This window comes from Cheilinus undulatus, linkage group 23 (assembly GCF_018320785.1).
Source record: "Cheilinus undulatus linkage group 23, ASM1832078v1, whole genome shotgun sequence".
NCBI classification, from domain to species: domain Eukaryota; kingdom Metazoa; phylum Chordata; class Actinopteri; order Labriformes; family Labridae; genus Cheilinus; species Cheilinus undulatus.
This window is the reverse complement of record NC_054887.1, coordinates 30,376,483-30,389,906: the sequence shown is the minus strand read 5'-3', so window position 1 is coordinate 30,389,906 and position 13,424 is coordinate 30,376,483. Positions and strand designations below refer to the sequence as shown.

Below are 13,424 nucleotides of genomic sequence, written 5' to 3'. Positions count from 1 at the left end.
TTTAGGAGGTTTGTATGTAAATAAAGGAGTCAGAAACATTTTCTGTAAAGGTCAGGAAATAAAAGAATTATTCAAGTAGTTGTAATAAAATTCAGTAGAGTGATTATGTTGTACTATAGTTCAAGAGAACTATGAAGTTTGTATTTATTTTTGTTTAATATTTATGGGACGACTGGAAGTCATGGCAGAGGGTGAATATTCCTCTATTCCTCCCAGCATTGTGAGTATTCCTGCTACATTTCGCTGTCTTTCTCTCTATTACGCTCCGACTTGTCTCCTCGACCGGGTGTGCGTCTTTCAAACTCTATAAACTCCAAAGCGTTGAATAGAAACACACCCAAAATGCTGCTGGGATTGAAGTTACTCATGTACGCCATCTCCTGGTGTAAAGTGGTAACAGTGCAGACCTCCGCCATTAGCCCTATCTCCCAATAGTACAGAGTCCTTTAAAAAATTCCTGGATCCAGACGGTGATCCGGATCACTCCCAAAATCTAACCAGTTCTTCCACATGTCATTTCTGCCATTTGCTGAAAATTTCATGAAAATCCGTCCACAACTTTTTGAGTTATGTTGTTAACAAATGAACAAACCCATCCGATCACATAACCTCCTTGGCGGAGGTAATTAACTCTATACTATAGTCAACACAATATTAGATTAAACTAGAGCTGAACAATTTTGAAAAAATATCTAATTGTGATGATTTCGACTCATTTTGGCAAATTTGATATGGACTGCTGTATTAAAGGGAGGGATCATTTTAATATGATTCTCATATTCAACAAGAAAAACCTTCCAAATTAAAGAAAACAGGATTTTTTTGCACACTTTTCTAAAAATATACCACTAAAATGATTGCATGATATGTAATGCATAATGCCCCTCTGCAAAAAACTTTTAAACTGGTATATTGTCACAAATTTCAGGTTAAAGACAAAATTGCACCTTCTGCCATCTGAAAATTGCAGCAGGCCATATGGAATTCTGATCTCATTTGCGATCAATTATTCAGCCCTAGTAAAAGTCTAGAATTTGAAAAGTGGAAAACCTAGAACTTCAAAAGAGAAAATCTGGGGCATAGGTGGCCTAGTGGTTTGGGGCGCGCCCCACATATGTGGACGGCCTGGGTTCGAATCTGGCCTGGGGCCCTTTACCGCATGTCCCTCCCCTTATTTCATCCCTGTTTCCAACTCTATCCACTGTCCTTCATCTGTCAATTAAAGGCACAAAAATGCCCAAAATAAAATGTATTATTATTTATTTATTTATTTTGGCTAGAACTTCCTTAGCTGCCTCTTTTGGGCTTCATACAGTTGATTACATGTTGGACATGGTGGACAACGGGTAAATTAATGTCATCTGTGAAAAAAAAAGGAGGGTGGGACTTTCTTCTAAGCAGGGAGGGCCAACCAAACCTGACATCATGAGGGGAAAATCTGAGAACGTCTTGTTTTAGTATACATTTTCTGAAAGGTGGCGAAAGAGAAAGGGGGTGGATTTTTCTGATTCGTCGGGGGATTGTGGACAGTCCAGGGACACATACTTTTGTTAGAAAAGCCTGAAAAATTGTATTTTGCATAATATGTGACTTTTAATTTGCACTACTTTAACTGTGTTAGTAAGATTCAATTTTCCACATTAGACAAGCCCATAGGTTTCTTAGGCTTCTCCTCCACATTTCTTTATCAACTGTTATTTAATTCCAAATTATTCTGACCCACATGTGTTGTATTTCTTGTTCTATTATGTTTTTTCCTTTTTCTTTGTTTTTATCAGCAATAAAATAAAATAAAATGCAGCCGTTTTACTTGTTTTGTCAACCCCAGTGACCTGTCTGTCATATTGTTCAGCTCTGTTGCCTTTTCAAACTATTTGCCATGGTCCTCTCTGCTCCTCACTTAAATAAAGATGAGAGCTGTTTGGTGGAAGGGGCACTGCAATCAGTTTCTCTTGATTATCTTGCATTTTTGCCAAAGCTGTATTTGAAATTGAAGCTCAATATTTTCCCAACAGTAGTTCATCGGTAAGTTTAAAATCATCATGTGAGTAAATTAGTCAGTAAAGCAGGCAAAGAGTAAAGATTTAACACTTTTAAAAGCAAATAAAGTTGCTGAAATCTTTGATAATTTGACACTTTTTGATTTCACCTTATTTGAAGCAATGCAATCTCTCTTATTGTAATGATCAATACTATAAAAATCAATCAAAGCTTTAAAAAAAACTTTAGATCTTCAGTCTTATTTTGAGCCATTAGAGAAAAAGAGCAGATTCACCATTTGGTAGATGGAGTTTTTTTAAATTCTTCTGGAGTCTCGTTAGGATACTAAAGCTATGTTTACGTCTCTCCGAGCGCTGTGTAGGTGGTAAATTAAAAGGCAATGACAGAAATGTCTGTATATTTGTTTCATCAGACAGGTGTGTAGGAGAGGACTGAATCAGGGACAAACTGCTGTCAGATCTTCATTGGCTCTGCTAAACGGTTCAAACAGGAGTCAGGCGACATGTACATGAATGATTTGGGTTTAATTACCTCCTCACACACCAGCGTATCCCTCCACAGCCAGAGGAGGGTCTATAAATACTCAGACTCTAGTATAAAGTCTACAGCTCGGTGTCGTTCAGAGGGAATAGATCTGCAGATCGATCGATAGAAGCCAACTCTCCACAAACTGCATGACGTGATGAGCGTTACTGTACAGTAAAAATAGCCGGCCGTGACTCACTCAGACAGACACGAATTATTACAGAGCTCCTGAATTATTAATGCAGGCTGACTCTAAGTCTTTGTTCAAACACGGAGTCACGTCTGAGTCAGTGAAACGCCACCTGAATGTTTGATTTCAGCACTTTTAGAAGCACTCCAGTCCTCTAACTCTCTCCTATATGAATACAGTAAACCAACATGGCTGCGTATATGACTGCAGGACATCGCAGACAGAAGGAGGCCACAGTGGGACGTCTCCCATCTGTTTACACTGTACAGTCTGTTTATGCTGCAAGATATTCAAACAATTCAAACTGTAGAGACGATGGAGAAGCTGCTGAATAGGGCTGTCATGACTTCAGAGTGTGCATCTATAGGGTTCTGGTAAAAATCAAACACTATTGATCCACAGCAACGAAATCAGAAGACTTAATCCAATTTCAGGTTGGAATTCTAAAAAATGTTGGAAAATTGCTGCACACTGTCTTCCATGCACAAATGCATTCAACACCTAGATGTTTGCATTGTGTTTATGCAGTTTAGTGCAGAGTTGGGAGCTAAAAGTGGGCTGCATAGCTGTTTCCAGTAAATTTACACCATTTACAAAAGATGTCCCCTTATTTTTTCTTCTTCTCTTGGGAGTAGCAAAGCTGGTCTTCCAAGGATAATGAGGGAATTCCACGATAAACATCCATTCTTACTCTTATGCATCTAAGGTTGAAACATTCTTTGTTAAATGCATTTGGGGTTTTTCGTAAGGAGGTGGTCAAGCATCCTGATGTCCGACCAGTTAAGATCTGTCAATGCCCAGGCCTCACATGAGTATCGTAAAACCAGGATGACCGAGAACCAAAATACTCTTAACTTTAGAGACTGGGAATGCCAGACTGCCTTGCACAGCAAACCCATCGCCCCCAAATCTGCATTTGATTTCAGTCTCACCATCAGCGGATCGATCCAAGGTACAACGTCCACTCTCTCATCATTCACAGACTCGGATTCAATGAAAGCATCCACTGGATCATTGTTTCGGCCCCGGAGACATGCATTCCCAATGCTTCAGCCTGCTCACTCAGCAAGTTAGAGTCCCCACGAGAATATCGACCGTCTCCCCAAGGATAACGGTGTCATCAGCAAAGTCCAGATCTGGACATCGCCAAAAGACACTCCACAGTTTGCTGCCTCTGTAAGCCGCCCCCAGGGTCTGATGACAGACATGGAATCTGGCTGGTTACCTCAGACAGAGAACCAACAGCAACCAATGAGAGTGTCACCGCTTAGATGTTATTCTCACAAAGTAAACCTTCATCTCAACCTGGATTCCACTCGCATCTTCTACTCACTTTTTTTTTTTACTTTTGCTGCAACTGTAACACATGTCACGACAGCCAGAAGAGGCATCTGGCTGGGGACCTTTATAACAGGGGTTCTCAACCTTTTCAGCCTGCAACCCCTAAAATGAAGGTACTAGTGACCGGGGACCCCCACTGTACCTGAAGGTGAATAAACACAGCCATGCACAATCAACAGCAGCCATATGCAGACAAGGCCACACATAAGGCGGGAAACATGGGAGAGCTTTCTGGGGCCCAGCCATACTAGGGGCCAGCAAAACCATGGTCCATTGTAAAATTAAGCGGTGGTATTTTATGCTTAATCTGAATAATAACCACTCTTATCAAAGAAGCAAACTTTAATTCGTTTGTGTAGTAAGAAGCCCTCTTAAAAATGTAAATACTTTTGTAAAGAACAGAATTAAAATACATTAAAAATAGCTAAAATGGGTTAATAATGGCAAAAAATGGTGGGAAAAGTGGGGAAATTAGATTTTAAAAGTAGCAGAAATGGGTTAGAAATACCAAAAATGAGATAAAAGTAGCAAAAAATAACCAGAAAGTGGCAAAAATGGGCATATAAAGTGGTAAGAGGGGATTCAAAAGTGGATGAAATGGCATTAAAATGGCAAAAATAGGTGGACATTTGGTGAAATGGGATGAAAAATGATATAAACTGGCAAAAAAGGGTTAGCTGAGGCAGAAATAGTCAGAAACAGGCAGAAAATGAGCACATCAAATTGTGAAATGTGTCTTAAAAAGTGGTTAAAGGGTTTAATAGTGGCAATAATGAGTCAACAGAGCCAACAATAGGCAGAGAGTGGCAAGATTTGGTTTAGAAGTGGCAAAAACATGCAGAAAAAAAGTTTATAAAATGTTGCTGTTGTGAAAAATAGACACTAACCCTAACCTCCACACATACACATCATTCAGTCATTCTGGTTCCAATTTAAGTGATTCACATCACTTTCTGCCCCGCGGTTGAGGTTGCCTTGTTGTAGAGGTCTGCAGCTCAACGCCCCATCATAAAGGTCTGCAGCAGACCCTCTTGGTGAAGTCACATTTGCTCACACGAGTTTCTGTGAGATCGTGGATGCAGCTAGCAGGTGTGTGGTCATAAAGTCAGGCCAAGTCATTTACCCTGTTTCTTAAAAATTATTTAAGATTTGAAAATCACAAGACTCAGCATAGACAACCCTGTTGTCAGGTATGACAACTTTTCAGCAGCTGTGATTGGTTGATCCTGCTTTAACTGTAAGAATATGAAGAGCCTTTAATCAGTGAGTAGAGACGCCTGTCCAAAACACTCTGAAATCTGCACCAACACTTTGTTTGCTCGGCCAACTAGAATCAAAGAGAGTAGTAGTCTTCATTTTGAGTTTGAAAAAAAATTCACAGGTTTCCATTTAACTTCAGAAACTCTAAAACCTCTTCAAGGTCCTCCTCACTACTACAAACAGTCTCTCACTTTAGGGGCTCTTTTAAAGGCTGAGATGCTTTGTGAATAACTCTAGTTTTCACAAGAATCTAGTCTTTTCTTTGAGGGGAACATTTAAGAAATTTTTTTTGGTTAAAAGAATGTTCTTCTGGCGCGCCAGTAGTCGAGTGGTTAAGGTGCATGCCATATACGCAGGCGACCCGGGTTCGAATCCGGCCCGTGGCACTATTTCCTGCATGTCTCTCCCCGCTCTCTCCCCTGTTTCTGACTCTATCCACTGTCCTATCAAAATAAAAGCAAAAAGGCCAAAAATAAATCTTTAAAAAAAAAAAAAAATTCTTCTTTCACCACAGGGAGCAGCTCTTAAACATCCCGTCTCTGCTGGATTTTTAGAGTTAACTGCAATAATCACTTTTGAATTTTCATTATGTTTTGACAATGTGAAGAAATTCAGTCAAGTGTCTTAATTTGTGACGCAGATGAAGTCTAATGTGACGTAACGCAGACAGACAGCCCTGACGTTAAACCAGCTCTAGAGCAGGTCTGGTTTGTGCTTTTAGGTTCCTGTTGTCACACCGGTGTGCTGTTGTGTTTGTAGCTGGTGTTTCTGTACCGTCCGTGTCCTTGGCTGGTCCTCTTCAGGCTGCTGAGAGTGAGTCACATCTGACAGCATCAACAGTGACTCAGGACTTTATTAAACCTTTGTTTCAACCTCAGCGTTGGGTTGGAAGTTTTGTTTTAATAATGTTGTCCTCATCATGTTTCTGCTCTAAAAGAGAGTTCACAGACTTAAGCAGCAGCCGGAGCGTTACATCAGCGTCCTGAAAACACAAATTTAGAGCTTTAACCTGGCAGAAACATGAGCTTTTACGTACGGTCGTCACTCCTTTCTACATGAGGGTTCAGGCTGGTTTCACATCAGGGACCTGGGCCCAGATCCAAGTACATTTGATCAGTGAGAACTGTACTCGGGCACTGTTCCCTGGACTGCTTTTAGAGGTGGTAAGACTCAATTCATCAGGATCTGGGCAAAAGAATGCTAAAGTACTGGGAACTCTTCAGTTGTAAAGTCACTTCCTGTCTCTTCAAAACCATCCTATCCTCACAGCACAGGTCCATTTTATCCTCTGAGTTGCATTTTAGATGGAGAAGAAGGAAGTGGGTCACTGTGGGTGTCTTAAAGATAAGAAAAACATCCACAGAAGGCTTCAAGATGGATTCCATTGCACAGAACATAAATTAAGGTCAGAGTTCCCATGGCTGTCGGGTTTGCAACCCAACTACAGGCATACTACCACCGTCAGTATTGGACTGTATGCATATGGTATGCGCAGAGCACAAAACAATCAGGCATAATGTCAAAGTGCCCTTTACGATGTGAGCCAGTGGCTCTCAAGTGGTGGGTCGAGACCCAAAAGTGGGTAGCAGGCTGTTTCCAGTGGGCCGTGAATGCATGCTGGAAAAAATAATCCACAGATATTTTTTTTAGGCTTTCCAGTGAGGATAAATGAATTGGGCTTTCTCTCAACATTTCAGCTCATCTATATTCTTCACCCCATTTAACTAAACTGGTTTTCTCAAAAGAATGAAGAAACCCCTTTGAGAATTCACCAAATCTCCACACTTTTAAAGAAAATTAAAATGCATCCATGCACTGAAAATTTTGATAACAATTTTCAACACTGAGGTGGTGGGTTCTGATGCTCGACCAGTTCAAAACCACTGGTTTAAAGCAAAATACGCAATTTAGACACATGTGCCTTTTTGGACACTGACATTCCTCAAAATTTCTAGAAATTTTCAGCACAGCCTGGCCCTGAAATTTCCACCATTCACCTTTTTACATGCACATGAAAGTTGGAGATGTTAGAGTCCAGTATGCCCTCATTTTTATGATTTATCTCTATGTGGGGGCTGCAGGAAGCAAGAAGGTCCCTGGTTTGCTTCCTGGTCAGCGTGGAGTCTGCATGTTTTCCCATTGTGTGCATGGGTTCTCTCTGGGTCTTCCAGCTTCCTCCCACCTCCAAAGACATGCTCGTTAGGTTAACTGGTGACTTTGAATTGGTCGCAGGTGTGAGTGTGAGCGTGCCTGGTTGTTTGTCTCTGTATGTCAGCCCTGTGCCTGACTGGCGACCAGTCCAGGATGTACCCTGCCCCTCGCTGGGATAGGCTCCAGCCTCCCCGTGACCCCGAACGGGATAAGCAGAAAATGGATAGACGGAATTTAATGTGGACATTCCTGACACTTTACTACTTCTTTCATTACTGTGTGGCCTCTGTGTTTGCACACTGCCCTTCAGTCCTATGCCCTTATATGGGCATAAAAGAGGCATGGAAAACATGCATGAGCTTCCACCTTACAAGGGCATGGCATTCATTTATTTATGAACAAGGAAGAGAAGAAATCAGCAAGTAGACATCCAGATCTGACAGAAAAAAATTTTCATGAACAAATTCAAGAAAAAAAAAATTAAAAACAGTGCTTCCTAAAGGTTGGCCCCAGAGGGACTGCAGGTGGACCGCGAGAGGTCATTCAAAAAAATGTTAGAAAAAGAAATAAAAATCACACTCTAAATTATCCTAAAATACTTGGCTAAGTCTCAGAAGTAATAAAACACAACCAGAAGTTTTAGCTCATGTAAGCTTTTTATTGTTTATTTTGTCTGATGTATACAACTGGTGTCATGGTTTAACTGGTGTTGGACTAGCTCGTAACCTTCTGATTTTAAAACTTTCTCAGTGCTTTCTGAGACATTAATGCTGCTAGGACCGAGTTTGCTGGGCCACAGCTTATGTTTACAGAGATAACTATTAGAAACAAACATTTAAGGGACTTTTGAAATGTCTGATCGAGACAAAACAAATGTCAGTGGCTCATTAGTTGAACTTTGAGATGCCACAGATGTTTCTGAAAGCCTTTTGAAACGTCTCATTTAGGAGACAAAAATATGAAAACTAAAAGGTGAATATTTGAGATGCATGCTTGGTTGTATAAGGGTTTTTGGAGAATTTCAGGTCTGAAATTGGGCCTCAGCATACCGACGATTGGGAAAGGTTGCTTAAGATAATGGTGAACGAGACCCAATGCATGCTCATAATAGAAGATTTTCATTGCCATTGAACAATGGACAATGAAATTTGCTGTGGAACTCTAAAAACAAGGAGAACAAAAAAGAATCACATGCAGCATACTCAGCTACATGGCATCTTAGGAAGATGAGACTTAAATAAATAATGTGAGGTGAAATTTTTCTAAAATTCTAGTGCATTTAGTGCAAGCTACAGCAAATTACAATACAGGGTTAAAATAATAAAGAAAATTAAACATGATTATTGGGTCATATTGCACAAGATGATAAATAACTATATTTCACCTTTAAAGTTATGCACATGCACATAATAGTATTTCACAGTAGAATAATCAGCATATGTATGCCTTGGCTCGTTTAAAAGCCAATGTACCATTGATGATACACCATAAAATTCTGCATAAATGCTACAATCTCTCCTACCAAACTTCATCCACTCATTATTTTAAGGTGGTATTATTCTTATGTGCAGTTGCACATCATGAAAATGGTCTGATAATTTCAGGTCGTCTCCAAATGTTAAAGTTTTGTCTGACATGCAGATTTAAAACAAAGCATCATCTTTTTGCCCAATGATACCAAACTGAAAATGAACACATCTGCATACAGTAATAACTGACCTTAATAAATAAAAACCCTCTTAGCTATAGTTTAAACACACTCCTCTCTCTCTGCAGCTGAAGAGTCTGCAGGCTGATAAACGGCGGCTGTGATGAAGTCATGGACTGTGAACAGAGCGCTATTGATTTCTCCATCACGACAAAAACAAGCAGAATCACACTCTGCTGATGTGACCCGCGATCTGATCCCACACCTCCACAGAAAACAAAGTAAGAAAACTACCAGAGAGAAGCTGCATGGCATTAAACGGCACTACCACAGCTTTTATCACCTGCCTGGACTTCAGCTGTATCCATTAGTGCATGGTAACGCAGGATTAACTCATCTATACTCAGAAATTAAGGGGGGAAAAGCTGTAATATGACAGGAAACTCATTAGAGGAAAACTCATAATACTGGGAGTTATCAGAGAATAAAACTGGAATATTAGCAGAAAAGCCGTAAGAGAATTAAGTCATGATATTCTGAGAATAAAGCTATTACATAGTCATAAAACTAATAAGAGAAAGTCCTCTCTGAAAAAGTCCTTGGAGAATAACGCCTTAATATGAAGAGAAAAAGTCCTCTGGGAGAAAGTTCCTTCATTTATTTTCTATACTGCTTATCCTAAAAGCTAAAATCAACCCTAGCCTTCACTAGGCGAGCACGCCCTGGACTAGTCACCAACCAATCACAGGACTGAATACACAGGTGTTGCAGGGGTTAAGGACCTTGCCCAAGTGCCAAAACTGGATATTGCTCATGCACTGACTGGGATTTGAACCATCAGCAGAGCATTGGGACAGGCCTGTGTTTGATAATTCAGCGACTCAAACAGAAGTCCTACACACCATAAATAGTGTAATTCCTTGTTTTAATTGCAAAAAAATGCAGATTAACTTCTGTCAGGCATCTAAATCACACATATAATTTTCCACCATCAAATAAATAATATCAAGGAAAATCATGACCACTGTCTAAATTGCACAAACATGTTGTCATCAATTAGAGGACAAAGTGGCAAAGAAAACTCCTGCACGTATTCCAAAAAGGTACCAACATTTGTGCATCTACAATGCACAAGTAAGTTACCAACATAAGATTTCTAAAACTGGAAAGAAAGACCATTGCATATCGTCTGCACTGCACAAATAAGTTGCCAACATTTCATTAATAATGTTGGCAAAAAAAAACAAACAAAAAAAAAAAACAACAAAACAACTCAAGCACAGTCTTTATTTGCATGAATAAGTTGCCAACATTTAGTTGACAAAAATGGCTGGGAAAACTTCTGAACAATGCCCACCTAGCAACAACACATGACAAACATTTTATTAGCACAACATCTATATTGCACAAATTAGTTGGCAATAATTCCATAACAACCACATCACTTCAAACTCTTGCACCCTGTCTAAACTGACAATAGCTTCTTGACAACAAAGTCAAGGAAAACTTCTGTGTACCTTGTAAATGTTATAATAAGTTGCAGTCACGTCATTCATAGTAACTACAAGGGCATCTCCTGTACTTTGACTTAATTGCACAAATAGGTTGTTGATATTAAATTGATAATATTAAAAGGAGAATACCCTGTCAAATATTTAAATTAAACAAACAGGATGCCAATATTTGGTTGACAGCAAGAAAACTCCAGTATATCTACTTTACAGAAATACGTTGCCAACATTCAATTAACATCAAAGTCAAGAAAGTTATTTTATCATCTGAATTGCACAACTGAGTTGACAATATTTCCCCTATAGTTATGAAAAGTTCAACTGCACAGTCTTAATTGTAAAATATCGCTCAAACATTTTGCCAACTTTTAATTGACAATAATTGCAAGGACAAGTTATGCAAAGTGTCTAAACTGAACACTGAAGTCACAGCAAAGTTAAAGAAAACTATTATACACATAATAATTGCACAACCAAGTTGTCAACATTTTAAAAAAATGTTATGGGTCAAACTGTCTAAAATGTACAAATGAGTTGTCAACATTTTATTGCCAGTAAGATGAAGGAAAACTCATTGCACCAACATTTAAATAACCTTACAAAGAAAACTATAGCACATTGTCCTAATTTTGCAAATAAGTTGGCAACATTAATTTGATGGCAAGGAAAACTCCTGCATACCATCTTCATTGCAGAAATATGTTGCCAACTCTCAATTGCCAACAAAGTCAAGGAAAGTTATGGCACACCGTCTACATTACACAAATTAGTTGCCAACACTGAGTTGGCAAATAAGCTAAGGAACAGTCACGCATACTTTGTTGCACATTCTTCTTACTAACATTAAGTCAAAAAAATGCTGCAAAACTTATTGTAAACTTTCTAGATTGCACAAATAAGTTGCCAACATTTAACTTACAATGTAGTCAGGGCAAACTCCTTCACATGGCCTACACTGCACCAATTTATTGACAACACTTGATTTATAAACATAGCCACGAAAACTCATGCATACTGTCGAGATTACACCAAAAAGTTGCCAACACTCAGTTGACAATAAAGTCAAGAGAAACTCATGCACACTGTCAACAATGCAGAGTTGCCAACATTAAGATGATGGCAAGGAAAACTCCTGCATACCGTCTTCATTGCAGAAATATGTTGCCAACATTCAGTTCATAACAAAGTCATGGAAAGTTATGGCAAACTACATATCTACATTGCACAAACAAGTTGCCAACACTGAGTTGGAAAATAAGTCAAGAAATAGTCTTGCATACTTTGTTGCTCCTTCTATTTACTAATATTAAATCAACAATATATATATATATATTTCAAAACTAATTATGCACTCTTTAAATTGCACAAATAAGTTGCCAACATTTAACTTACAATGTAGTCAGGGCAAACTCCTTCACATGGCCTACACTGCACCAATTTATTGACAACACTTGATTTATAAACATAGCCAGGAAAACTCATGCATACTGTCGAGACTGCACCAAAAAGTTGCCAACACTCAGTTGACAATAAAGTCAAGAGAAATTTCTGCACACTGTCAAAAATGCAAATGAGTTGCCAAAAATGTATCAGCAGTAATATGAAGGAAAACTGCTGCAAATGTTCAAAGGTGCAAATAAACTGCCATCATTTCACCAACAGTAGTACGAGGTGAAACTCAAATAATGTCAAAATCACACAAATAAGTTGCCAACAGTATCATGAAGGAAGAATCACTGCAACGTCTACACAGACATCAACAGAGATGGTAAGCAGTATTGTGTGCAGGCTAAACTGCATGCTTGTTGCTTTTATTTTACTGTTGCTGTCTACACTGCACAAATAAGAAAGCAAAGTTTTGTTCTGGAAACGTTGCTGATGTTATAGTGCAACTTTGATAGTGTTCAGCAGTTTTCTTTAAATTTTTGATGGATTAAGTCCTCTTCTTAGCACCTGCCATCTGATAAAGTCTAAGACTTTTAAAGCTATGGTACTTTTCGATGCTATTGATCATTAGAATAACACAGGTAACACCGTTTAAAAACACGTGCTATAGATAAGGTCTCGGACATGATGTTCCCCTCAGAAAAATGATTTACTTAAAGACACATGCAGAGACTCTGAGGGCCACACAGAGGATAAATAACGGACTGATCTGCTCACCCAGACCACTGATCTCCTGTCGGATGTTCAGTCGGTTCCTCTCGTCTGCGATGGCCTTCAGCATCGTCTGCAGGGATCCGTCCAGTTCTCCGTTCTCCTCCTCCGCGGGCCCGACAGCCTTACACAAACCGGGGAAGGACGCCATCTCCGAGCTGGGATCATGACAGTCCGAGCTAACAGCTACCGACGGCGGCACCGCTTCACGGCAGCTAGCAGGCGGCTAAAAGAAGCGCAGAAACAGGGAGGAGGGAGGGGGAAGAGCTGGGATTAATCCGGAGGAAGAGACTCTTGATGCGGCACAGCAGACCTGCCGGGGCCGGTGCCGATCCTCAGTGCTGTGGTACCGGAGACAGAGGCAGGTAGGTCGGACTGCCGAGGGGGACTCTGCTCCTTCTGTTGTGCAGATCAGCTGGAAACACCCCTCACACTTCCTGTAACAACACGAGGCTTTTAAAGAGACAGGACACCGAAATACTCAGAACACTGGTGGTGTAGTAGTGAGATACGTCCCCCGGACAATTCATTGACAAGAGCCCAAAATCCCCTCTGAAAAATGAACAGTTTTCCTTTAAAGACTATCTCATGAACAAATTTACCTTTATACTTCACAATCACAATTTATCTGATCATTTAG

At 39.7% G+C, this 13,424-nt stretch overlaps 1 protein-coding gene across 1 annotated transcript in view; it reads right to left on the bottom strand.

The window, feature by feature from the left end:
- kiaa0930 (KIAA0930 ortholog) overlaps positions 1-13,220 on the bottom strand; it is a 36,314-nt gene extending 23,094 nt beyond the window's left edge. The window contains exon 1 of the mRNA XM_041781360.1: positions 12,791-13,220. Within this exon, the coding sequence (XP_041637294.1) occupies positions 12,791-12,935 (145 nt within the window). The 5' untranslated portion in view covers positions 12,936-13,220. The remainder of the gene's footprint in view (positions 1-12,790) is intronic.
- Positions 13,221-13,424: the final 204 nt, after the last annotated feature.